Here is a 26653-nt window from a genome sequence, read left to right on the forward strand (position 1 = left end):
AAAATGTCATGTGACTCGTTACAGGAGTGCTGTCAGCATTGCTGCAGAGATTGAAGAGGTGGGGGGTCAGCCTGTTAGTGCTCAGACCATTCGCAGCACTCTCGACTAATGCTACACCTGCGTTATTATTTTTCGAATAATTTTATAAATTGTGATTTATTGACCCGTTTGCTTATGCACCAATCTTTTTAAATATACCAAGAAATAGAATCATGTTGTTCAAAAGTTTTATTGCGATCAATATCTGCAATGAAAAGAATGACATACTATTTGTGTTTATATGTACATGTGTGATGAGCTCATAATAGCATAATATTAATCTAACCAGATGAACAATACCTTGTAGTATTTCCTTGTAACAACAAAATCTGTGTCAGCCCCTCTGCATTCAGCAACTGTAATCTTTTTTGGAATTTTGCCTCATTTTGGTCACTCAAGTGGCCGGCATATCAATCTACACCTCATGTTAACACGGGCTGCACAGATTGTTAGAATTTTGTCCACGAACGATCAAGAAAGTGTTAAGAAGAAACGCACAACACAGAAAGTCCTGTAGCTTCATCTACAGTGCCTTGCAAAAGTATTCGGCCCCCTTGAACCTTGCAACCTTTTGCCACATTTCAGGCTTCAAACATAAAGATATAAAATTTTAATTTTTTGTCAAGAATCAACAACAAGTGGGACACAATCGTGAAGTGGAACAAAATTTATTGGATAATTTAAAATTTTGTAACAAATAAAAAACTGAAAAGTGGGGCGTGCAATATTATTCGGCCCCCTTGCGTTAATACTTTGTAGCGCCACCTTTTGCTCCAATTACAGCTGCAAGTCGCTTGGGGTATGTTTCTATCAGTTTTGCACATCGAGAGACTGACATTCTTGCCCATTCTTCCTTGCAAAACAGCTCGAGCTCAGTGAGGTTGGATGGAGAGTGTTTGTGAACAGCAGTCTTCAGCTCTTTCCACAGATTCTCGATTGGATTCAGGTCTGGACTTTGACTTGGCCATTCTAACACCTGGATACGTTTATTTTTTAACCATTCCATTGTAGATTTGGCTTTGTGTTTTGGATCATTGTCCTGTTGGAAGATAAATCTCCGTCCCAGTCTCAGGTCTCGTGCAGATACCAACAGGTTTTCTTCCAGAATGTTCCTGTATTTGGCTGCATCCATCTTCCCGTCAATTTTAACCCTCTTCCCTGTCCCTGCTGAAGAAAAGCAGGCCCAAACCATGATGCTGCCACCACCATGTTTGACAGTGGGGATGGTGTGTTCAGGGTGATGAGCTGTGTTGCTTTTACGCCAAACGTATCGTTTTGCATTGTGGCCAAAAAGTTCAATTTTGGTTTCATCTGACCAGAGCACCTTCTTCCACATGTTTGGTGTGTCTCCCAGGTGGCTTGTGGCAAACTTTAAACGAGACTTTTTATGGATATCTTTGAGAAATGGCTTTCTTCTGGCCACTCTTCCATAAAGGCCAGATTTGTGCAGTGTACGACTGATTGTTGTCCTATGGACAGACTCTCCCACCTCAGCTGTAGATCTCTGCAGTTCATCCAGAGTGATCATGGGCCTCTTGGCTGCATCTCTGATCAGTTTTCTCCTTGTTTGAGAAGAAAGTTTGGAAGGACGGCCGGGTCTTGGTAGATTTGCAGTGGTCTGATGCTCCTTCCATTTCAATATGATGGCTTGCACAGTGCTCTTTGAGATGTTTAAAGCTTGGGAAATCTTTTTGTATCAAAATCCGGCTTTAAACTTCTCCACAACAGTATCTCGGACCTGCCTGGTGTGTTCCTTGGTTTTCATAATGCTCTCTGCACTTTAAACAGAACCTTGAGACTATCACAGAGCAGGTGCATTTATACGGAGACTTGATTACACACAGGTGGATTCTATTTATCATCATCGGTCATTTAGGACAACATTGGATCATTCAGAGATCCTCACTGAACTTCTGGAGTGAGTTTGCTGCACTGAAAGTAAAGGGGCCGAACAATATTGCACGCCCCACTTTTCAGTTTTTTATTTGTTAAAAAAGTTTAAATTATCCAATAAATGTTGTTCCACTTCACGATTGTGTCCCGCTTGTTGTTGATTCTTGACAAAAAAATTAAATTTCATATCTTTATGTTTGAAGCCTGAAATGTGGCGAAAGGTTGCAAGATTCAAGGGGGCCGAATACTTTTGCAAGGCACTGTATAAGTGCTGAATCCATTTTTGGAGATTGGGTTCCTTTGGTTTGATTTTGCAGTTTTAACTTTGTCTACACACTGCTTACTTCAACTGCACTTCAAGTTGTTCTGTCTTAACCGGAAGTCCGTAGCAGAAAATGTCAAAGATGGCGCCGGCCATCTTTCGCTCAGGAAACTTGTCCATAGTTATTTCAGAAATGAAATTGATAACCAAGTTTGTAGCAGTAAAGTATGCACTGTTCCATTTTCACTGTCAAGCTTTCCAGAATAAATTCTAGCCTTCTCCGACATGTGACCTGATGTCTCTTTCCTGGCTCACGCCTAGGTAACGCGGCAGCAGTACCAGAATGCCGTCATGGCGTCACGTATGGACAAGACGCCGCAGTCTACGGACAGCGAGTTCACCAAGATAGAGCTGACGTTGAACGAGCTTCGAGATGGCATGGAGACCCCCGCCGCGGTCACCGGAATGACCGGCACCGCCACTAACGCCCCGACAGTGACTGTAGCCTTGGCCAACGAGGCATCCCACCTCCTCAACCAGCAGCACAATTGCGTCGGCGTGAGCAGGAGCAACCACAGCGTGCACAACGAGGGGCCCATCTAGCCCTGCGCCCATAGACCCGGACCCGCCGCCTTCCTGTCTGTTGGACACACAGTGCAGTGGTGTAGCTAGAGATGAGGGAACACGGGGGACCGTGGGCGGATGGGGTGAGGATGCCGTACCTGCTAAGTCAGTTAGTAAGGGCCCCCAAAGGAGGGCTGTGGGGGCAGGCGGGTGCTGAACGCCCACCCCCAAGGCTGTTGGCAGCCATGCTCTACTACGCCTTCTTAAGACGGTGCTGTGACTGAGCTGCTTTTTGGGACAAAAAGACACTTTCCATGCGGTAACTTGGATGAGAGGATGACAGACTGACTGAAAACTTGCCCTGTCCCAAACCTTACCTGTGCCACCACACAGTCATAAACACAGGCCCCTTTTCCACCAAGCTGGTGCTCGTGCTCGTTGTGACGTTGAGTTATGACTGCGGCTGGTGAAATTGTCGGTCCATGGACCCCCAAGCACGGACCCCGCGGCCTCAACATGCCACACTGGGCCATGTGTGGCTGCTGACGGGTCCCTGCTTGGCATGCTTTCGTCCAGGGCAAGCCCTGGTAGGCCTCAGCCAGACTTCCTGGGCCGCCTCTTCCTGGATCAGCTTGTTGCTGGCTGCTAGTCAAAGGTGCTCAGGCAAACTGCACGCAACATTGTCACTGGTACATCCAAGCGTCGACTGCCGATCTAGCATACTCGGCAACGGCGTCACATTAGAATCGCGCTTTGTGTTGAGCTGGCAGCGGTGGCTTCTTTTCCACATCCGCGAAGAAAATTTTGGCAGACTTAATCATTTGGTAGGATGAGAAAGTCTCTCAAAACTTTTGATGGCATGTGGACATGCACAAGTTTGCTGCAGCAACATGCTAGATTTTACCCACAGAAAAGGAGCCCCCTGTGCTGTGGACTCGACGAGCATTCAGCGTGGTGCTTAAACTATACAGAATTGTAGTGTTATTTAAAATGTGAATTTCTACTCCATGCATTAATGCCCTGATGAGCACACAGAGTGCTGACTTTTTAACCGAAATTCCCCCAAAAAGCCCTTTTCTTCCCTTCAATAGTGTTCAAAGCGTCCATACGCGTCTTCGCGGCAGCAGCGCTGTTTCACCGAGCCTCCACCTAGTCTTTGCTTGGCAAAACACTTTTCTAACCCACTTAAGACTTGCTACTAACAGCAAACAATCACATTTGCTGTTTTTATGTTTTTGGTGCTGATTTAATGGGCCAAATGCTCGTTGCTTTATGTTCGTGCTCTTACAAGCATGCACGCCATGCATGAGCTTAACACGGGCTGCAATTATGCTTTAGGCCAGAGGTGGTTATCGTGAGTAAAAAAGTGACTAACTCCATATAGAACCTAGCTGGAGGAGAGCTTTTTCCCCTTTTCCTGCTTGTGTGTTCTACCATTGTGTTATTTACGCTTAAAAGAAGAGACTGGGTCCTGAAAAAACACTTTTTATTAGGGATGTCCCGATTGCATATTTTTGCACCCAAGTCTGAATCTGTGATTTTGAGAATCTGTCGATACCGCGTTCCGACACGATACTGAAAAAAAGTTGGGTTTTTTTGGAACAAAGGTTCCAAACATGTCACTGTCTCACTGTGCCGCCTTCATAATGTGAGTTATTTCTAAAAAAAGAAAGAATAACGTAGAAAAATGCTGGTCTTTATTAAATGCTTCATTTAGTGAGTCCACGCAAATCCACTCACGCTGCTGAGAACAGACTCTCACTTACACAGTGAATTGCCACAGCACACTACCGTTAGTGTTTAACAAGCTAACTGATGATTGACACATTCGTGCCTTTGATTGTAGAGCTGATCAAAGATCTAAGCTACAAACCTTTCAATCATCGTTAACCTTAAGTACCAAACGCAAGCTGCAATGCTTAGAAGGAGTGTGGGTGAGAGGCTGTACGAGCATGAAGCAGAAAAACATAAATACTGTATGTATTTTTAATTAAAAACCCCATCCTTTTCCCCCGACTCCGATCGGCCCAATTTCCAATCATGTGATCGGATCAGGACATTCCTGCTTTTTATTTCTGTATGTGATGCAGTAGACATACAGTACCAGAGGTGGGTAGTAACGCGTTACATTTACTCCGTTATATTTACAAAAATGTACTTCCATGCAATACTTTTTACTTTTACTTGAGTAGATTTGTGAAAAAGAAACACTACTCTTACTCCACTACTTTAGACTACACTACAACCGCCATCCACCAAATGTGACATTGAAAACAGCATGTGTTCATAGATAAGCCGCACTGGACTATAAGCCGCAGCTGTCCTCACTGTATTATGGGATATTTACACCGAAAGATATTAACCGCTAACACTTTATTTGACAGCGGCATCATACGACTATCATAAGATGAAATAAACAACCCTGAAACTTTGAACCAATTGGCTGCAAAGATTCATTGCTTTAAGAAGCTTCATTTGGCCATCACTGCTCCCTTCGGGAAGACAGTTAGCCTCTGCTGCCACCTGCTCTCAGCACAATTATTGTCCAACATGCCTCCGAGCATGCATTGCGGCACTCCGGATGTAAATAACAATCAAAATTCATGTTCTTTGCTATATATTTCTTCAGTTACTTTTCCAGTTGTTTCGTTAACTGCTAGTTAGGGTATTTGGTAACACTTTATTTGATAGTGCAGCCATAAGACTGTCATTAGACAATCGTAATTAATGCATGACACTGTCATGAGCATTAACGAATGCTCATAACAGATGTCATTTAGTGTTATCCGGCAAATGATCTCACTTTTGAATGGTGTAAAAGAGCCTAGCTGAGTTAGTGACATAATTTGCCGGATAACACTAACTGACATCTGTCAGAAGCATTCAGTAATGCCCATGACAGTGTCATGTCATAATTATGACGGTCTTATGACGGCGCTGTCAAATAAAGAGTTACCTATTAAACCAAATAAATTAACAAATAAGCCACACTAGATTATAAACCACAGGATTCAAAATGAAGGAAAAAAGTAGCGGCTTATAGTCCGAATATTATGGTACACCAATCAGAGATAACAATGTGTTTCTCCACTAGAGGACGCTCATTCTCTTAGGACAAGTGAGTTTCAAGTGTTGTTCTGGTCTGAATTTGATGATTTTCGTGTCATCTTTTTGGCCTAATCTAGTCATGTAATAGGTTATAGTACAGTATAATAATAACAGTTCATATAGGTGAAGTTGTGCTGAGAAAAAAATATACAATTATTTTAAGAAATTGACATAGTAGGCAGTATTCAAAATGTTACTTTTACTACTTGAGTAATATTCTCTAAAAGTAATTATACCCTTACTTGAGTAAATTTTTAGGTACTCTACCCACCTCTGTGCAGTACATAAGATACATTTCTGGATTTCTGCTCTCGCTTGCTGCTAATGTAATGATGTACGGATATTTTATGATGACTCAGTGACGTGACACCAACTTGACTGCTTGCCTAAGGAAAACCAAACCTGTTCTTACTAAACACATAATCTAAACCAACAAAACACGGCACGAGCACTAGCACCGTACGGGCACGCTCATTGTACACTACAAGTCACTGTATTTTCCACTCAGGCCAAAGACCTTGGTCCCCCCCATTTTTTAATTTTTATTGTTTTTAAACTGGACATACACACTCTTTCCCAAACAAATCCCACCTTTAGCATCTTTCAGGGAAACTCGGTGGACATTTGAACCCATCAACATGGACTTCAGAGAGAATGGTTTTGCAAAGACTGCACCAAAAACCGCTTTGGGAGAACCCATCACATCATAAACCAAGAATGTTTTCCTGTATTTATTTATTTTATAGTATTGTATGTATATATAAAGATATATATATATATATATATGTATGTGTGCATAGCTATATGATGTGACAGTGTGCCAATAAAGCGTTCACAAAGTCACACCAGAAAAAACATGCTACATACATGGAGCTAAACATCCATTTGTGTATATGAGGGGGTGAAGGTCTTTTACAGATACAGTATGTATATTACAGATTGTCTTATTTTTACTATTGTGTATTCAAAATTGGGCTTTTTCACCTTAGAAAAATCACACTATTGCCTTTAAGGATACAAAATCATAACCTTAATTATTTTTAACAAAGTGCAATGAAGAGAACTTTATTTAAGAGATGATTATTAATAATTAAAAAATGCCTATTGTAAATTGACAGCTATATTTGTATGTATGCTCTGTATGTATATGAATGTTTGCATTTGAAAGATGCTAAACCCCACGTTCATGTGCAAATTTCCCTTAATGTCCAATTAGAGGCCTCTCATGGTTGTGAGCTCACACTCAAATCTGCAGTGCATCCAAGTGGGAGTGTGGATGTGTTGCGGGAATGCTGATGTGAACGTGGAAGCGCCATCACCAGCCAGTACACTCTCAAAAGGAGTGGTTTTGTTTTTGACAACTTTACGTTTAATCGAGCTTGACTATTGCACAGTATTAATGACCTCATCTAACATGTTGAGCATTATCAACGTCACAAGAAGAAACCTCGACATTAAATATGTCCACGGATGACACATGACATTCCTTATCCACGCTGTAGTTTCTGTTGTTTGTCTCCTTGCTACAGGACACTCCAGAACCAAGCCTTATTCAAGTATATAAGGCTTTTTCTATTTTTTGACAGCAGTGAATGTGAGAAGAGCGTTGTGGCGGCCATCACAATACAGATCATAATCCATGTTTGATAATTCTTTAGTTCTGTTGTTTCACAATTGCGGCTGCCATTAAAAGAGTTTTGTTTGATAATGTTTTATGCTTCAATTTTATGTATACTTAGTACACAGTAGTGTTTGTCTGTTTTATTGATCATGCTACAAGTCTTCCTGCCTACTGGAAAAAGTTTACACACCAAATCTACATTCTTGAAACTCATTTTATTTTAATGTTTCTTTTGTTAAACATCTAACAGGAAAGAGACCTCCGCAGCAAATTCCCTCACAAACCCAACTTCTGATTTGTTTGAATTTGCAAACCATTCGAATGACTGGCAAAATCTGTAGGATGTATCCTTTTCCCAGTTTCAGGTGTGCTACATTGCAGTGCAGAACATTTGGGCTGAATTCTGAAATCACTACTCCACTGAGGTCATCACCCAAATGGAGGCGCCAGAGCGCGATAATGACAGACGGGGCTAAACAGCAGATTAAAAGACTCATTTCTCGTCATCTGCGCTTTGCCAAATTGTTTTATATAGTCGAATATGATTTTCCTTCCAATAATAATGCTATGTAAGATTTTTTTATGGTGTCACAGGTACTTTAATGATGCCTAAAGTTCATGGGTTGGGTGTTTACAATGTAATGACTCATTACTTCCTCTATTATTATTTACATAAGTTTATTTATCTAATTAGCAACTATCTGTCATTGAAGCCCTTCTGAAAATTGCTGTAACAGTGCTATATAAGTAAACTTCACTTTTTCAATATCTCAAATGTGGCTTCTTTGCATCCATTCAGTGTCACTTAAAAGTTTTTACCAAAACCATTTTTAACTGTTGCAACAGTTTAAAAGTTGCCTTTAAAGTAGTTGACACTTCGTATATTTTGAATACCTTTCAACTTTTATATTCACATTAAAGCCAAAGGAACTTCACATCCATCTTTTAGGTATTAGTAGTTTCAAATCATTTACATTAGTCAAAACTGCAATAGTTTGTGTGGTGAATTACTTTTTTGTTTTGTTTTTATTGCTGTTGACAAGTGTTTCTTTTTCAATGTAGTTTTGACTTTTGTTACTCCAAATACAATGTTTAAGAAATTTTAATGATAAAGTCAAATGTTTCTGATCTAGTTGAATTTGACATTATTTTAATAATGCATTACTTTATATATATATATATATATATATATATATGTATATATATATATATATATATATATATATATATATATATATATATATTAGGGCTGTCAAAATTATCGTGTTAACGCGCGGTAATTAATTTTTTAAATTAATCACGTTAAAATATTTGACGCAATTAACGCACATGTCCCGCTCAGAAAGTATTCTGCCTTTTGGTAAGTTTTACAGCAAGGCTTTTTTTGCTGTCCAACAGCGAACTCTTGTGGTCGCTTTGCGACATGGTTTATTATTTTCTTGCCAGTTCATTATGGCTGCACGACGTCTCGGGCTGATAATGTTGTGCTTATATGATCCTTGGACAAGATTTGTCCGTAAGTGTGGTTGTTGTAAAGAATGTACATATTATGTTAGTAAGCGAAATGTTATATTTTTTGTATGAGACGCTTTTTGATTATGTTTAGTGAACCTGTATAGCGTGCTAAGCTAACGTTGTTGCTAATGCAATGCTTGTGTACTTTTATTTTGTAGTTTTACGACGGTCTAAAGAGGACAATGGTTTGAGGCCATTTTATCAATAAATCAGATGAAAAAGGAAGAAGTCTGATTATTAAGGCGTCGTTCACTAGCTGTCTAGCTTTGGAAAAAGTAGACGCTTCGGAGTGAGGACAGCATAGACAGATTTAAATGACAGTAGAGTGAAATGCCCACTACAGTCCTTATAACCGTATGTTGAATGTATATATCCATCTTGTGTTTTATCTTTCCATTCCAACAATTTATTTTACAGAATATATATATGTAATTTACAGAAAAATATGGCATATTTTATAGATGGTTTGAATTGCGATTAATTGTGATTAATTACGATTAATTAATTTTTAAGCTGTAATTAACTCGATTAAAAATTTTAATCGTTTGACAGCCCTAATATATATATATTTATATATATACTACTTTGAGGTAAGTGTCCATTAGTTGCGTCAGATATTTCTGTTGTTTAAACAAGTTCAAATGAACTACGACCATGGAGCTTGCGCCATAAATGTCTCAACACTCGAGACATGATAAGTACAGTCAAAGAGCTTACATGCCCTCTACTGGTTAATTTAGAACCTACAGGAAAGATGACATTTGACATTTATCAGCCCTGAGACAAACAATAAAATCTGACTCTGTGTATGAATGCGCATATGTCCCTAGAATATACCTACCAAATTTATTCATTTATTTATTTTAACCTGTCATGTTCAGCTTCTTATCTGGGAATCTATCTGAGTGTCCTATTGGTCTGAACAGTTTTAATGTATCATATACTCCCATTGTGATTATTTATTGTGTTTCGTTTATTAGGAGAAAGCAGCGAGGTGGAAGGGTTTATGGGGAAAGGAGAGAGACAGAAAACAACAAACAGCAACAAGAAATACATTCAACGCCTACACTCTGAATATAGTAGTGCCATCGTTAGCTAAGTTTAATTCCCGTGGACACCATGTGTGGGGCCCAGGAGAAAGAGGACAGTGCGGGGTGAGCCAAAAAGAGATGTGATTAGGTGGGGTGGAGCGTGCAGAAATCAGCAATATGAGGTGTAGAACCCAGTAATATGTGAAACACTTGTGTGTGTGGATATGTTGACATCCTATTCTATGCTGTCTAATCGCTAATCCTGGCACTGACATTCTCTCTACTTGACTGTGTCTAATTGCACCCAGTCATGCGTGAATCCCATCAGACTTGTGATAATCCTGCAGAGAAGTGGGGGCCGCCCCAGGGCCAAGGCCCCTCACCAGCTAACTGGGGGGGTGAGCCAGTGCAGCCCATCCCTCTTCCCGTCGCTCCAGCAAGGGGGCCACTGCCATCCTCCTGCACTCCCATTACCTGGCCTTCAGGAAGGGATGAGGGGACACGTCATCACCCACGACCCATCCCATTATCCACCGCCGCAACCCCTCAACCGACACGGCACTCCTCGGGACCCCAACGGCCCACATTCGCTGTCGCCTTGTAAATTTGCACAGCCCACTAGGGCCTGGCATGAATACTACATCATTTAGATAGGGAATTGCAACATTGGTCGAATGGAGACTGAACCATACAGATGCAAACATGAAATTTTTCATCTTCTCGGAGAGTCACCACGTAAACGGCCCCTTAGGCTAGTGTCCTCACCAAGAAAAAGAAAGCGAGTGAGCACTTGAGCCCTCCCTCTGGGCAGTCTAAAAAATCGATCTGTGAGCAAAGCAGTGATGCCATTAGATTGTAAAGATCTAGCAAATTAAGTGGCCATTTTAATGACCTTTGAGCTTAAGAAAAAAAAATACAAAACTATGAAAAACTATCTTTATTGTACATTTGTAAGTCATTTCCTTCAGTGTACAAACTCCAGGTACATCTGGTTATAAAGGAAAGATGAACATAACATGTTATGCATAGAAAATGAAAGACAACCATGGTTTAGAAAATGTTACCACTGAAGACACACTGCAAACAAGGATGCATTCAGGGCAATGTGACAGAAGAATAACAACATCTCAATTCAACAATTGGCTTGAGTCAACTAATTACCAATAGCCCGCGTATGTTGTGGTTAACAATGAACAAGAGGCAGTAATACAACATTCCATTTACAATTATGTAAACAGAGACCCTTTAAAACACTAGTTTAGAAAAATAATAACCCCAAATTTGTTGATAACATTTAGTTAGATTTTAATGTATTCTTCATATTTTCTTTTTTTCTTCAGTTCCAGCATGGGTTAACAATTTTGTTGTGTAAACCACAGTGAACACATTCTTAAAATGCTTACAGTCAACATACACTTTAAAAATGAGCGAGCTCTTACTTTTTCACGAGCATATGTTGAAGTTACACAACTGCCACCCTTTGCTTTTACAAATACTGTACTTCCGTGTAATGTTAAAGACAGATTAGAAAATACAAATCTTCCATTTGTAAAAAGAAAACAAACCCCACCTATTGTAATAAATAAAAAAAAGATGGAAATGAGATAGCTTTTAACAGTTACGCTGTATTGGCAAACATTGCGTGTCTGGAACAAAAGAGGCAAGCAGCTGTAAAGTCAACAAAAAGAAGGAAAACAAGTTCAACTTTTCCAGTACTTCAATTTAAAATTTGGGCTCTGCATCACTACCGTCAGCTTTAGAAATCCCAGAACGCTTTGCATGCCCTTTGCATATGGATACTTAAGTGACAGAGTGACAAACTTCACACTTCACCGAACTGTCAAAAAAATAAATGTAACATTTATGTTTTATTTTCCTATGAAAAAATACTGCTCCTGTGCTTCTTCAGTCGTTTTACACTGGACAGCTATTTACAGAAGCGGCACTCCACTGTTTTCATGGCGACTATCCGCATGTAATACAGTAGTGTCCTCATTGTTGCTTGGTAACCATTTGACAGAGAAACTATTAGGCCTTTTTTCAGTTTAGTAAGGTCAAATCTGCGTGAGCCGCAGAAACCAGATGGCAAAAATGTCAACAACAACAAAAAACCAAACCAACATAAAGCACACTGTTCCCATTTTGCTTAGAAGAAAAATAAAGTCATTACGGTTCAAGTGATTGACACTTGACACGTAACATTCACGTCATTGTTTTGTGTATACCATATCATGGTTCAAGCCAGCTTACAGTATGGCCTGAAAAGGTCACTAAACCTCAGTGGAGAGGAGTGTCTTCAATCTACTGACAAGGACCGAAAATTCAAATCAAATCGATTGGAAAAAAAATACAAATGTTTTGTTTTTAAGGAGCCATCATGCGTGAATCCGCCTGACGGTCCCGTGATCCAATTTGTCTGCTGTTCTGTCACACTTTTATTCTAAATGTCGTGTATTGACACACCCATACAGTATATACTCAGTTTTGTCTCTCACTCACACACATACAGCGAATGATTTTCCATTTAGCCTCAAACTAGTATCCTCTACATGGCTAAAAGGAGTTTTTCCATTTTTACTCCTCTTCTTCTTCCTCCTCCTCATCATCATCTTCATCGTGGCAGTGGGTGATCTCCTGCGGTGTCTGAGGGAACAGGTTGGGAGGCTTGATCTCACTGAATGAGCGGGTCAACTGGTTGCGTTTGCATTCCAGTTCTTTGCAGTCGCTACAGTGGTTGCGGTTGCGTGTGGCCATCGGCGACTCTGCGGCAATGTCCACGTGCGTGTGCTCCACCGTCGACTCGTGGGGCATCTGAGGACGAAAATCAACAAAGACGAGCAGGGGAATTCATCATCTATAAATAGCAAATAAATAATTAGATATATAAAATATCTGAATAAATAATTGTGTAATTCATTCATCTGTGCTGTAGGAATACCACTGAATTGGTCCATTTTAAAATCATTCACTATTTATTAGAGCTGAAACGATTATTCGAATAAATCGAGTAACTCGATTTTAAAAAACTGATAGAGGAATTTTCTCCGTCTCAAGGAAAAGTTTCATTTTGCCAGCTCTAAGCACTTTTTGCCCGGACTACTTTTATTGTGGCACAACACGCTGAGGTCACGTGCGTACAGAGAGAGGCAGCGGGTATATTTGATTTTAACCACGCATTAATATAGAGGTAACGACAAAGAAACCGACGAAAAGCTAAAAATGTCAAAAGTGTGGGAGCAATTCAAGCTGGAGACCAAGGCGAACTCCTTTTCATGTATTCACTGTAAGACAGTGCTTGCATTACACTACCCCTGCCCAGCCCCAGCGGCCCTGCTGACGCTTCCGCACCCCGAGCTAGACCCTGCGACCGATGACCACCCCCAAAACCCGGGCCAGGCGCCACCCGCCTGCCTAGCCCCCGCTCCACCGAAGGCACCCCGTTTACTCCGAGAGCGGAGGAGCGATACTTGGGACAAGGTAAAATTAAGTTAACGTAGCGCTAATAAATAAGATTAGCGTTACTGTACCTTGCTAATGTGACGTTAGCTTTGTGGAGGGCTAGGTTTCCATTAATTATGACTACTGTCGACGCGTGGCTAACTTGTCTTTCATACAGGCTTTCTTTAATCTGTAAAAAGCGCTGTAGAGTGATGAGGGTGTAAAATAAAAACATAATAAAGCTAACTTTCAATTTTAGCTCGGTAATCATTGATGGATAAAACACATAAAACACATAAACACATAAAACATTAGGCACTAGTGCCTAATGTGCTCCAATACAGCAGGAATCATACGTTTATTTTGAACACTGCAGAAACTCAAAATCCTATCAGGACCTGCAATTCAGACTTACCGTTAACTGAAAACTTAACTAGAACTTAAAAATAGACAGAAATTCCATTGAAACGCGTGTGAAAAAAAAACAATAGTAATTCAATTGAAACGCGTTTTTTTAGGTAAGAAGAAAATTTGAAAGTTTTTTTGAGTGAAAGCGGTGATTTTTTTTTTCTTCCTGTCACACCTTTTTTTTCTATGCTCTTGACAAATTATTCAAACACATATTCCCACAAAAAAAGGCTAAATATACCTGGTAAAAGTAAGTGTTATACTTGTATAGCCCTTTTCCACCTTGCAAGGCCCGCAAAGCGCTTTACACTACATCGCCATCCACCTACTGGTGGCGCAGAACCTAGAGCAACGTGGGGTTCAGTATCTTGTTCAAGGATACTTAGACAAGTTTATCAGGGTGGAGATTCGAATCCACAACCTCTGGGTTGGGGGATAACTACTCTACCACTGAACCACGCCACCCCAACCTATTCTACCACTGAGCCACGCCACCCCAAGCTATAAACTAAATATCAAATGCATTAAAAAAAAACATATTAGCCCAAACAAAAACTTACCTTATGTTGGTCTTAACAGGGTACAGCTGGATTTCGCCATGTTAAATGAGTTATTTCATATTCACTAGAGGTGGAAATCTTTGGGCACCTAACGATTCGATTACGATTCAGAGGCTCCGATTTGATTATAAATCGATCATTGATGCACCGCAACCCCCCCGCTTTTAATTTTTTTGTACACTAGTTCCAAAATTGTTCAAAAATCCTCTCAGGCTAAAGAAACTACTATTTCAGTATCAAGTTAACCGTTAAAAACAGTAAATAATATACTCAAGTCCACATTCTGTATCGGCAGCTTTAAACTAGATTCAACTAATTTAATGTGAATCAACCGTTTAAGTTGTTAAAATTGCTCCCGTTATTCCATAATTTCCCTTCGACGTGAAAGTTTTAAAACTGTTTCATCATTTAAAGATAGATTCAAGTCAAAATTTTGCCGATTTGCTTTTTTTTTTTTTTTTTTTTTGATAAAAAGTAATTCGGTTCGCCACAACAGAGCCTTCTAGAGAAGTCTACTGCTTTAAGATGGCGCCTGTTTGCTAGCGCGGGAAAGTCTGTCATTTCGCATCTAGTTCTTGGTATATGATCTAACACGGGCGTCGTCTGTCATTTCACATCTAGTTCTACATATATGTGATATCTACCATAGCAGTATGTTGCCGTATGTTTGTAGCAACTAGCAACTGGGCGCTGTTTGTAGCGGCTGACGGCCGCAGTCAGGTTTTTTTTCTTTTTCTTTTTTATCTAGCAGCATGAGTTGAACTTGATATTTACTCTCGGTCCATTCCTCACTGCGTCCTGACGGTAAGGGCGCTGACTGTGACTGACTGTGTTTTATTTCCACTTTACCTGGTATAATTCAATAATCGGAATTTGAATGTTTGTGCATCGTTCTCGAATCTTCCATGGCCGAATCGCGAATAATCTAAGAATCGGAAATTTCGCACGCCTCTAATATTCACTGTTGCCACTAGAGGGCAGTGTATCCACCGAAATCAATAAACTGAATGCAAACACTTTCAAAACATACCAATAGAATGCCACTCTGATTAAACAAATACTCGAAGCAGCAAAATTTGATTTGAACCTTTTTTCTAATTGAATTACTCGTTTTAATAGATTAATCGTTGCAATACTATTCTGTTGTACTATGCCGCCTCTAATTTAACTTCATTACAATATTAATGAATTAGAATAATGTTTGTTCTCCTACAGAAACCATATTAAAACATGAAATATATTTGCCTCCCCCATATTTTTCCATTTTTAAACATTTTGGGAAAATTACCAGGTAGCCACTAGGGCAGTGCTAAACAGCCGTGGGTTTCTCACCCCGGTCCTAAACGATTAATTGGTTATCAAAATAGTTGTCGATTAATTTGTGAATCGGTTAGTTGTCGATTAATCCATTAATTGTTGCACCACTCGTGCCTTGGCAATGTATATTGCAATGTCAATTTTTCCCAATACCGTTCAGGCTGATCCCAAACATAGCTATTCAAGTTATCTGGTGAACATTTTCCTACTCTGTGCCTCATTCTGACATCTTTGTTGTCGCCTTTTCGTACTCACAAGTACATGTGCAGCTCTGAAGAGGTAGCTGAACGGATAATAGAGCAGGTTGATGAAGGAAGCTGCGTAGAGATCTGCGTATCGCATCACTTGGGAGGCAAACAGAGTCTGCCTGGAGCCGCTGCGGAAAAGGCTGCCCATCATGCCGTAGCACATGTCCATGTCATGGGTGACTTTCTGAAATTGACAAGAAAAGCTCTTTGTGAAAGTAGAGCCGGATGGAAGAGATTTTATACCTCAAGGTTGACTGCTGCAAGACAAAAGAAAATCCAGATTCCAACATAATTGTGTTGTCGAGCGAAAGGAACTCGGTGATAAACCAAGGACCTCATGTATGGCGTCCATGTCAGGGTCTGTGTGGTTATTCATTAATAGCGAGACTCCAGTATCTGCTCACTTAGGCTAATCTGTTAGACAAACTGGGGGTGGGGTGCCACCAGAACAAAGGTAAATCAAGCTCAACAAACATACTGTACGTTCGACATCACGAGGACATGCCTGTGCTTTTGTGTCGTCATTAAAACTGAGGTGATTAAAGCTGTACCTTGACTCTTCTCTGAATAGTGCTGATATCAGGCCTTTCGTTGCTGCTGCTGTCCAGATGCCTGTGGGAGAATGACAAGAGATGATTAAGGTCGGCGGTGGGTGGGGGTATATCAGTTTGCTAAAGAGCCTGGTGCCTGGTTGAAAATATAACATTAGCAATGCTGGGTTTCAGTTCGCTCCATTAGACTTTACACTTTTGACCCTGAGAAGCTAACAATACACACTCTAACAAAGGAGAGCGAGGGAATCAGTTGTACCAGTTCAAATTCTTACTTGTATAGTTCTGCCAAGAAAATGTCCAGACCTTGCAGTTCCTCAAACAAAGCTGTAAAACAAAAACTTTTATCAGCAACTGTTTGGCTACATGATCGTCACAATGACCGTGCGGCAATGTGAGAAGAAACATTCATAATATAGGAGCCTCACAACTCTTGTCGGTCCACACGTGCAGCTCTTGGGCGAGTTCAGGAATAACTAGGAACGTCCTCCACCCTTGGCGTTTCTTGGACTTGAGTATGTCTCCAAAAATATGGTCTCCAATGTACACAATATCCTTGCCTTTGGCCCCGAGCAAGTCGCACACAATGTCTGAGGAGCCTGAGGTGAAAAGTGTCATGACATCACACTGAAAGCACCTATTCGGTGATCGCAAATAGGGCTGTCCCAAACGACTAATTTTCTCCCGATTAGTCAGCCGACTATTTTTACGATTAGTCGACTAATCTAATAATTTTTAAAAAATTCTTTTTTTGTTTTTTGTTTTCTAATTTAGCAATGAAATTTTTGTTGACGCTTATCAATTCACAAAAAACATATTGGAACACTTAAATTATTTATTAAAGTACAAATAAACACGTAAATAACAATAATAAATCACAAATAAACAATGAGTTCAAATGCTGATAGAATTAACTAGTGTAGCATCCCGATTGAAAAGATGGTCTCTTAAACTGATGGTTTACAACTTTTATTCCATCCTTGATGTAATCACACTGTAAAAGCTACGGTGCACACAAATAAAACAACACAATTAGAAATTAATGAAAACTTTTCACCTTTTTCCTTTTAAACCTTATTTATATATCAATGAATTGCCTATATGAATTGCCTTTACCTTAATTTATTACCTTATCATTAACAATCTCTCCCTTAAGTGCAATCACTGTATATACTGTATATACTTATGACCTTTTAACCTTATATAATTTTCTAAACCATAAAATAAACCATAACATGAAATAAACCTTTCAGTTAGCATTAAGAACAATACTAATAGCACTTATAGGCCCATTGTCAATGAAACATTATTATTTAGTAAGGCGACAACACCCTCTGGTGTACAAAAAATGAAAGAAAAAAAAAATTACAAACTGGGTTACGGCGCTTGAGGTGTTTATTCACGGCCTACGTGCAGTCAAGCTTGGCATTGAAGAGACAGGACGGAAGAGTGTACGCTCCTTTGTTTCTTTGAAATAAGTCAATGTTTTGGACACTCTGGTGCGCTTTTTTGGCTTTGTGCCGCTTTCCCCGCTTGCATACAGAGCATCTGACATTCTGAACTTTCCGCGCATAAATTTTTTTAACCCTTCATTAACCGTCGACGGGATGTTGTGCTCGTCGACGGATTTACGTCATCGATGACGTCGACTATGTCGACTAGTCGGGACAGCTCTAATCGCAAACATCAAATGCCTTACCTCCGGAGTAGACGATTCCATGCTGCAGGGGTCCTGTGTAGGTGCCAATCTTGAGTCGACCTGTGGTCTGTGGTGAAATACATGAAATAATGAAGATTTGAAAAGGTGAAGCCACTCACATTTACTCCCTCACTGTTTTTTTTTGCCATTAATGTTTTCAGAAAACACTTTTGATCAGTGTTGCTTTCGTCAACGAAAATATTTCGTCAGTGAACACTTTTTTCATGACGATGACGAAACAATAACGGGCTAAAAATGTGTTTTGGGAGAATAAATCATAATGAATGCCAGTTTTCGTCTGATGAGAGGAGGACGAGACAAAAATACGCAATAGTATTAGTCACGTGTTCACAATATGCAGGGGTCGCGTTAACCGAATATTTTCCGTCGTTGACCGTTTTTTTAAAACGGTGATGGAAAAAAATGAAGTCCATCTGTCATTTTGACTGGTTGCAATTCACACCCCAGACCACAGGGTGGCGTCTCTCTTGATGCATGACGTCGTTGGCCTTACTCGGAAACATGAGGCAACTGAGTGTGCGAAGTTTCTTCAAAAAGCCCCAAAACGACGATGGTGTTGATAAAAGAGGTGAAAAAAGAGGGACTGATACAGTGGAGGATGAAGGACAGCCTCTGCAGCAATCCCACTTGAGACTAGGCATGTGCCGGTATGAGATTTTCACGGTACGATAACCGTGAGCAAAAATACCGCGGTTTCACGGTATTGCAATTATAGCTCCAAAATTTTGAGATGTGTGGGTTTAAAAAAAAAAAAAAAAAAAAAATCCATTGAACAGGATTTTCATTTGCAAATTGGAACATGAATATAATGTGAAAATAAATAAACTAACAAAAAATAACAAATATTATATAAAATTAAAATAAATAGAACCTAGACTATACCCACAGCCACAGCTCAAGTTGCTCAATATTAGAGTAAGAACAAAATAATTGCTATAAAAAGTAAAAACACTTCTAAATAAAATTAAAAATATATACTGTATGACTTTTTTTTGAGGGGGGAAGCTCAAGTGAAGTTTCGACATTTTCAGCCACTGTGTCAACTCTAGTCTACATGATGCCATGCCTTTGTGTTAAAAAGAACAAAGAATTAATAAGTTAATAAGTTAGTTAAAAATGTATAAGTTAGTTTTATAAATTAGTTAAAATGTAAATATTGTTGAGGAAAGGTTTCATCTTAAAAAAAAAAAAAAAAAGTGAGGCGTGAGACCTCCTCTCTCAATTAGCGATCTTTGACGCGATTATTTTTCTTTCCCCCCTGCCTTCAAGCTTTTCTCTCACTCAGCGGCTGTGAGACATAAAAGAAGCTGCTCTCCCAGTTTAGCCTAGGCTAACATTCGTCTTTGTAAGTTTTAGTTAGTTTGTATATTGAATTTGAAAGGAAAATGTGTGTTTTGTTTTTGGCGAACTTTTTAATGGAGCTACTGCTATCCTGTTGAACCTAATCACACGTGGAAAAATACAATTGTACAGCGTTTTAAATGTATTTATTTGTATATTTCACCACGATTTGAGAGCTCAATAAATTGAAGAAAAGTACGCCTTGTGTTTGGAGGATTTGTTTTTGGGTTTGCTGGCTGTTTAGTGACACTCACGGCAACAAACGGGAAGGGGTGAGCGGTGCCACACCAAGCCACTTCGGCTGCATTTTGGCACATGAAAAATAGCGAATACCGTACTAAGGTATGACGGAAAATTTTAGTGGTTTTGAAACCGCAACGTTTTCACACCACGGTAAACCGTGAAACCGGTAAGCGGCACATGTCTACTTGAGACATTTGATTATGCACAAGCGGGCACGCAATTCAAGTCCATGCGCACCAGGAGGAAGGTGTGAGACTGCGCTCAGGCCACAGCAGGTGAACTGTTAATTTCATTGTTCCATATGTAGCCTACCTACTGGAGCCACAGTCAGCTGTTTTTGTTACTGCGAAGAAAAAGTTACATATTAATCTGCTTGATGTGTGATGGCACGGTGTGGATTCTCTGTTAAGCTTGTTCGGACAGAATATTAATTAAAAATGAATGAAACCTAAATACTATTGAATATGTCATTATTGTCATTTTAAAAATTTAAGTGCACCCTCCCCCGCTTTCCCGACTCACCAGTGTGTCATCTCCAGTCTCCATGCACACACGAAAAAATTTGTTTTCTTGGCCAGAGAAAATATGCAATGTTGCTTTAGTCTTTAGAGGTCTGTGCTGAGTGATCATCACACACTAAATGTAACTTGTAGCATTAGTATAACATTCACGTTAGCGTTACGTTAATGGTAACGGGAAGCATGGGAAAAATAAGAACCGATCATAGACTTCATAATGTATTGATGTGACACATTACCCATTCACTGCTTCCCGCCTTCCCGAAGGGGGCCGTCCCAAACTCTGCTGTTTTATATATTAGTAGTTGGTCACATGCAGCGATCTTATGCCGGATTTAGGGTGAAAAAGTGCGAAAGCTGTACTGTACTGCATACAAACAGGAAGGATTGTCTCAGGAGTGATTTGTTCGAGGATGCAAGATAATTATATTTTTTGTACCATGCATGCATTTTGAAACATTGTGAAAAAAATCAATGGAAGAAATTAGCAGCTACAGCATTGGCATTATACTTCGCAATATTTACGTAAAATAACTGCTAACTGACAGGTTTTTTGCTTTCAACCAAGAATTGAGACTGATTTACGTCCATATCTATAAAGAATTCAGAGATTTAAGCATTTATTCACAAGAATATAACGGAAAAAGCTCTTTGTTTACATATGGTGGCTGCTAATTTGATTACAGACTGGCATCATAGTTTGCAATATTTACGTAAAATAAATGCTAACTGCAAATTTGTTTTTGCTTCTAACCAAGAATCGAGATTGTATTATTTATAGATATGGACGTAAAACAGTGATTTAAGCATTTATTCACAAGAATTTTCAACGGAAAAAGCTCTTTGTGACATGGCAGCCGCTAATTTGCTTACTGACTAGCAGCATAGTTTGGAATATTTATGTAAAATAAATGCTTACTGCCCCCCCCCCCTTTTTTTTTTTTTTTGCTTTTAACCAAGAATTGAGATTCTTTTACGTTCATGTCTATGAAGAATTCAGGGATTTAAGCATTTATTCACAGGAATTTTCAATGGAAAAAGCTCGTTTACAAATGGCGGCCACTCATTTTCTTACTGACAAGCCTCATAGTTTGCAATATTTAGGTAAAATAAATGCTATCTGCACATTTTTTTTGCTTTTAACCAAGAATTGAGACTGTTTTACGTCCATATCTATAAAGAATTCAGGGATTTAAGCATCACAAGCATTTTCAACAGAAAAAGCTCTTTGTTTACATATGGCGGTCACTAATTTCCTTACTGAATAGCCTCAAGTTTTTAATGGAAAAAGCTCTTTGTCGGTGTTTCCACTCGGTCAGCTTTGACGGAGATAGGCCCCCTACGAATCGGCCCCGCGCCCCGTCAATACATTATGAAGTCTATGCACTGATAGTCCTGTTTAGGGATGTCCCAATTGCATATTTTGCATTTTGCCCGAGTCATCTGATTTTACCGATACCAAGTCCAGATTTTTTTTTTTTTTTAAAGTCGAACAAAAGTTCTAAACATGTTACAGTAAAGTACTGTTTACAGTACTTCCTCTTCAGCTTTTTCTGGGAGTGTTGCGGAACATAAAATGAATATATTTTAGTTTATTTTGGAAATGCCATTGCATTTCTGGATTATTTTCTTACATTTTAGCCCTTAAAAATCATTTTTCATTTAAAACCCAATCCTTATCACCCGATTCCGATCCTCTGAAAAATGGTGCGATTGGCCCAAATTCTGATGACATGATCGAATCGGGGACATCCCTAGTCCTGTTTGCATTGTTCACTGTCAAGCGTTATGTGAATCCTATAGTTTGTAGTTCAGTCACGTTAGGGCTAGGTGACATGCCATAGAAATAAAGCTGGGAGCTCCTTATCTCTTACCGTGTCCACTTGTCGAAGGACCGTCCCTTCACCGAAGAACAGCGGCTTTCTGGCATCCACTAAGATGAGGTCAAAGTAAGACTGCCATGGTCTGTGTGAAGTACCAGGCTGATGTGGACATAAACATGACAAAAACACAACATAAAAAGTTAATCATCTTAATTGACTAACACAGTCAAATAAATGTTCATCTGATTTCAGAACAGAAAAGTAGAAAATTTCTCTTTATAAACGGTGTTTCTGCTTTCGTTTGTATCTTCTATGCATCAGCTTTAGACTGACGGCACATAGGCCGAGAAATTTACCTTTGGACCATGCGGGAAGTCAAACAGGTAGGTCATGATTTTCTGTGAACAAAAAATATCAGTCAAAATGATTTGAAGGATTTTAAAAACCATGTCAACAGATTTGTTTCTAAATAGAAATGCATGAGATCAATAGTCGAAACATAAAAAGACTGATTATTTTAATGTTATTTTTTGTTTTATTTTTTTTACTGCAATCAATTAACTGCTTAGTTGGTGATATACAGTATAGAATGAAACTCATATTTCCCCATTTAAATTGTCCGGTTTCATTGGATGTGACTTTAAAAAAATATACTGAGTGTCTTCATTCTATCCGTGGCTATTGGCCACAAATGCAAGTTGATTAGTAAAACTAATTACCCGTAGGCCTATTTTTACCATTACAGTATGAAGTTACAATAATTTTCCAGCAGTAAATTAAGCCAATTATGACTGTGGAATATATTGTTGTCTTGCAGCAAGGAAGAAACTGGTGTGGCTGATGGCCTGAATATTAATGGCCTTCCTTACATCAGTGTACTTGTAATCACTGTTGGTAGCCAAAAACACTTTGGCAACTTCATTCATCCGGCTGAGCAGGAGAGGCAACTTTCCCTGTTGGGAATGCAGAAAAATATAGAAGGGTAAACCTCTTTACAAAAAGGCATTCCCACAAATTCAAGTATATTTGAGAAGAGCGGCCTTCATGAAAACAAACAACTTACATCTTTCACAACATACTTCTCGAGGTTTTCCACAGTTTTCTCCTTTAATGTTCCCTGAAAAACAAAATATTTATTACCTTTACAAAGCTTCACTGTACCAGACTTATTACAATCATCAATGCCGGCGCATTTATACAGTTGTCTGACAGTGACCACAGGGCTCCAGACTGCGACCAAATGGTCGGATTTTGCGACTAAAATTAGAGTCAGGACGAGCATTTGTTTAATCTACTCGCAAATGCGTGACGACTAACTGCAGGTTTTGTTTGTTTGTTTGTTTGTTTTAGTTGTTGACAAACTCCTTCACGGTTAAATCCACTAGCTGCTGGTAATGTAACAAGCTGGTTTGCCACGGGAAAATATAACAGAAGAAAAAGAAGGTTGAGGGGGCGACGTGTGAAGCAGTTATGGTCAGTGTTGTTAATAACGGCGTTACAATATAACGGCGTTACTAACGGCGTTATTTTTTTCAGTAGTGGGTAATCTAATTAATTATTTTTCTCATCTTGGCAACGCCGTTACCGTTACTGAGGACGGAAAGGCATGCGTTACTATGCGTTACTATATTGGTCGAAAAGTCTGAGGGAGACGGACTCACCGAGACGACAGAGCAGGAGTAGGGAGGAGGCAAGAAAGTTGTGACGCCGAGCAAACGCGACGCTAGGTAGCTCCAATAATACATGTTGTAGCCGATAGCTAGTACAAACTACGCCCGCATGTTATGGTAGATATGGTAGACATGGTAGATATCTCATGTACTGTACATAGATATAACTAGATGCAAATGACAGACATGGCACTAAATGAGTTAGTAGACAGCCGTCATCTTAAAGCAGTAGACTTTTTAGGACGGCTCTGTTGTAGAGAAGCTTTCTAGCGAACCTAAGTAACTTTTTATCTAAAATACTTCTAAATCGGCAAAATCTTGACTTGAATCTATCTTTAAATGATGAAACAGTTTTAAAATTTTCATATGTCGAAAGTAGAGAGAAGGGAACTAATGCAATAATGGGAGCAATTTTAACAACTTTTAACAGTTGATTCAGGGTAAAGGGTAAATTAGGGTAAAGAATTGGGCTCAGGCCAATTGTACCAAAAACCTTCACAAAAAACTTCACATAGTGTGGCCAATGTTTTTTTTTTTTTTTTTTTTTTTTTTTGAGGAAAAAAAAAAAGTAATCATCACCAATTACTTTGCCAAGTAACTAATTACTCTTACATTCAGGTAATTGAGTTACTAACGCAATTACTTTTTGGGAGAAGTAATTTTGTAACTATAATTAATTACTTTTTTTCAGTAAGATTAACAACACTGGTTATGGTTGGGGTAGCAGGAAAAGTTGACAGCACTTCAGCACTTGCAAACAATGCCGAAAAAGTAAATAAGTGATTACTTTCTTTCCCAAAAACCCGCCAGCACTCTTTCAAATGAGGCCGACGGAGGGAATAAGTCTGACTCAGACAGTGAAGAGACGGTTGTGGCAAAAAAAAGGGAGGATATTCATTTTTCAGGATGAGTGGCTTGGAGAGTTCACCTGGCTTATGTATCTTAAGCAGACAAACTCTATGAACTGCAAATTCTGCTCGCGATACCCTCAGCATGCAAGTAACACTAAATTTGCAGACAATACTGGCACTACCCAGTTTAAACATGACACATTGATCAAACACAAAGCCAGTCTTAGACATAAAATCTGCAGAGATATTTGCGATCCTAGCTCAACTCCTCTCCCAATTACATTTAGGAGGCAGACGGTAGCTAACCAGTCCACCGGGGAGGCAGAGATGAAAATTAAATTCAGCATGGGATATTTCATTTTAGTGCTGCAACGATTAATCGACTAACTCGAGTATTCGATTAGAAAAAAAATATTCGAATTAAATTTTGTTGCTTCGAGTATTCGTTTCATTACAGTGGCGTTTATTGGTTTATTTTGAAAGTGTTTACATTTATTTTTATTGATTAGGGTGGATACACTGCCCTCTGGTCTGCCGCATTTCACATGGCTAAATCCAACTGCTCCCTGTTCAGACCAACGTAATCAAAGTTTTCTTTTGGGCTAATGTTTTTTAATGCATCCTTAATTAAGTTTATAGGTGCTGCATATTTAGCAGTTTTTTTGTGGAAATGAGTCTGAACTATTTGTTAAGAGCATTAAAAAAAAAAAAAAGTTAGCATTTTATAGCATTTAAGCTAGCAGATTTTTGCTATGTAAGTTAGCCAATTGTTCTTTTACATAGATTCTCATTTATTCATTTTTTATACTGTTTGAGGCTCATCCCAGATATTTTAATTTTTAATGTTCCCAATCCGATTACTCGATTAATCGAACTGTTTAATTCATCGATTAATCGACTACTAAAATAATCGATAGCTGCAGCCCTATTTCATTTCCAAAGAAGAAATGCCGTTCACTAAGTTTCAGGGCCAGCATGAGCTGCAATGAAAAAATGGCATCAAATGTAATTCTACATACAATGACGACACCACTTTTGCACCGTGTATTGGGGTAATAGCGGATTTTGCTTTTTTAAACTTTTTCTTCATATATATTTATATACGCACACACATATATATTTTTTTTGTCATGAATGGAATACTCTGCATCCATGTTACAGCTGGGTCTTCCAAAAATTAACTCATGTGTCAACCTTATTTCTAAGCAGTATACTGGTCAAAACTTATAGAAAATAAAATAGTTTGTAGTTTTATGCATTTATCATGAAAGTATTTATCGGTTAAACAGTGAAAATTAGAGGAAAACTTTGCATGTCGATTTACAGTGTGCGCCCCTAAAATATTAATTTAGGGGCCACTGTGCTCTTAGTAAAAAATGTTAGTCTGGAGCCCTGGACCAGAACATGTGGGTTGTATGCGATGTTTGAAAGATAGCAGCTCCTGTGTCATGTTTGAAAATGTTTCTTTCCTGTCATGTTCTTCCCAGTTTAAAAAAAAGTCACCTTCTGTTTAGAATTTTGCTCAGCAACATAATCGGTTGTACCAGGTATGATTTTTAAACTAGAATAATGTGGAAAAATGTTTGTCTTTATTAAATGCTTCATTGAGTGAGTCAACTCAAATCCACTCACGTTTTGACGCTCGCGATGCTGGAAACAGCCTCTCACTTACACAATGAGTTGCCACTAGTGTTAAACCGATACCATTTTTTGGCCCCGATACCGATACCTGGCTGTGCAGTATCGGCCGATACCGATACCATACCGATAGCACCCCGTTTATACATATATATATATATATATATATATATATATATATATATATATATATATATAAAAAATTTTCTTTCCCCCCCCCCCCAAAGAGCTACATAATTGGATGTGAAATCATTGCTATCAAGGCTTTGTCAGGCTGTTGCTTACCTTTGCAAA

The 26653-nt window shown here is 39.1% G+C and overlaps 2 protein-coding genes across 6 annotated transcripts in view; one reads left to right on the plus strand and one right to left on the minus strand.

Moving 5' to 3' along the window:
* Positions 1-8385, plus strand: part of cnnm2b (cyclin and CBS domain divalent metal cation transport mediator 2b) — a 109775-nt gene extending 101390 nt beyond the window's left edge. The window contains exon 7 of one of the 2 annotated variants that reach the window (XM_057842759.1): positions 2516-8385. In XM_057842759.1, coding sequence (XP_057698742.1) covers positions 2516-2797 — 282 coding nt within the window. In that variant the 3' untranslated portion in view covers positions 2798-8385. The remainder of the gene's footprint in view (positions 1-2515) is intronic. The other variant, XM_057842758.1, reaches the window with a different exon arrangement.
* Positions 8386-10955: 2570 nt separating this feature from the next.
* Positions 10956-26653, minus strand: part of nt5c2b (5'-nucleotidase, cytosolic IIb) — a 44475-nt gene continuing 28777 nt past the window's right edge. For all 4 annotated transcript variants that reach the window (XM_057843315.1, XM_057843316.1, XM_057843318.1 and 1 more), the window contains 10 exons: positions 23264-23317; positions 23070-23153; positions 22557-22598; positions 22252-22359; positions 18255-18321; positions 16984-17154; positions 16831-16882; positions 16556-16616; positions 16012-16188; positions 10956-12844 (listed from right to left, as the gene is read on the minus strand). In XM_057843315.1, coding sequence (XP_057699298.1) covers positions 12608-12844; positions 16012-16188; positions 16556-16616; positions 16831-16882; positions 16984-17154; positions 18255-18321; positions 22252-22359; positions 22557-22598; positions 23070-23153; positions 23264-23317 — 1053 coding nt within the window. In that variant the 3' untranslated portion in view covers positions 10956-12607. The remainder of the gene's footprint in view (positions 12845-16011; positions 16189-16555; positions 16617-16830; positions 16883-16983; positions 17155-18254; positions 18322-22251; positions 22360-22556; positions 22599-23069; positions 23154-23263; positions 23318-26653) is intronic.

The sequence above is a fragment of the Corythoichthys intestinalis genome, chromosome 8 (genome assembly GCF_030265065.1).
Source record: "Corythoichthys intestinalis isolate RoL2023-P3 chromosome 8, ASM3026506v1, whole genome shotgun sequence".
Taxonomy (NCBI): Eukaryota; Metazoa; Chordata; class Actinopteri; order Syngnathiformes; family Syngnathidae; genus Corythoichthys; species Corythoichthys intestinalis.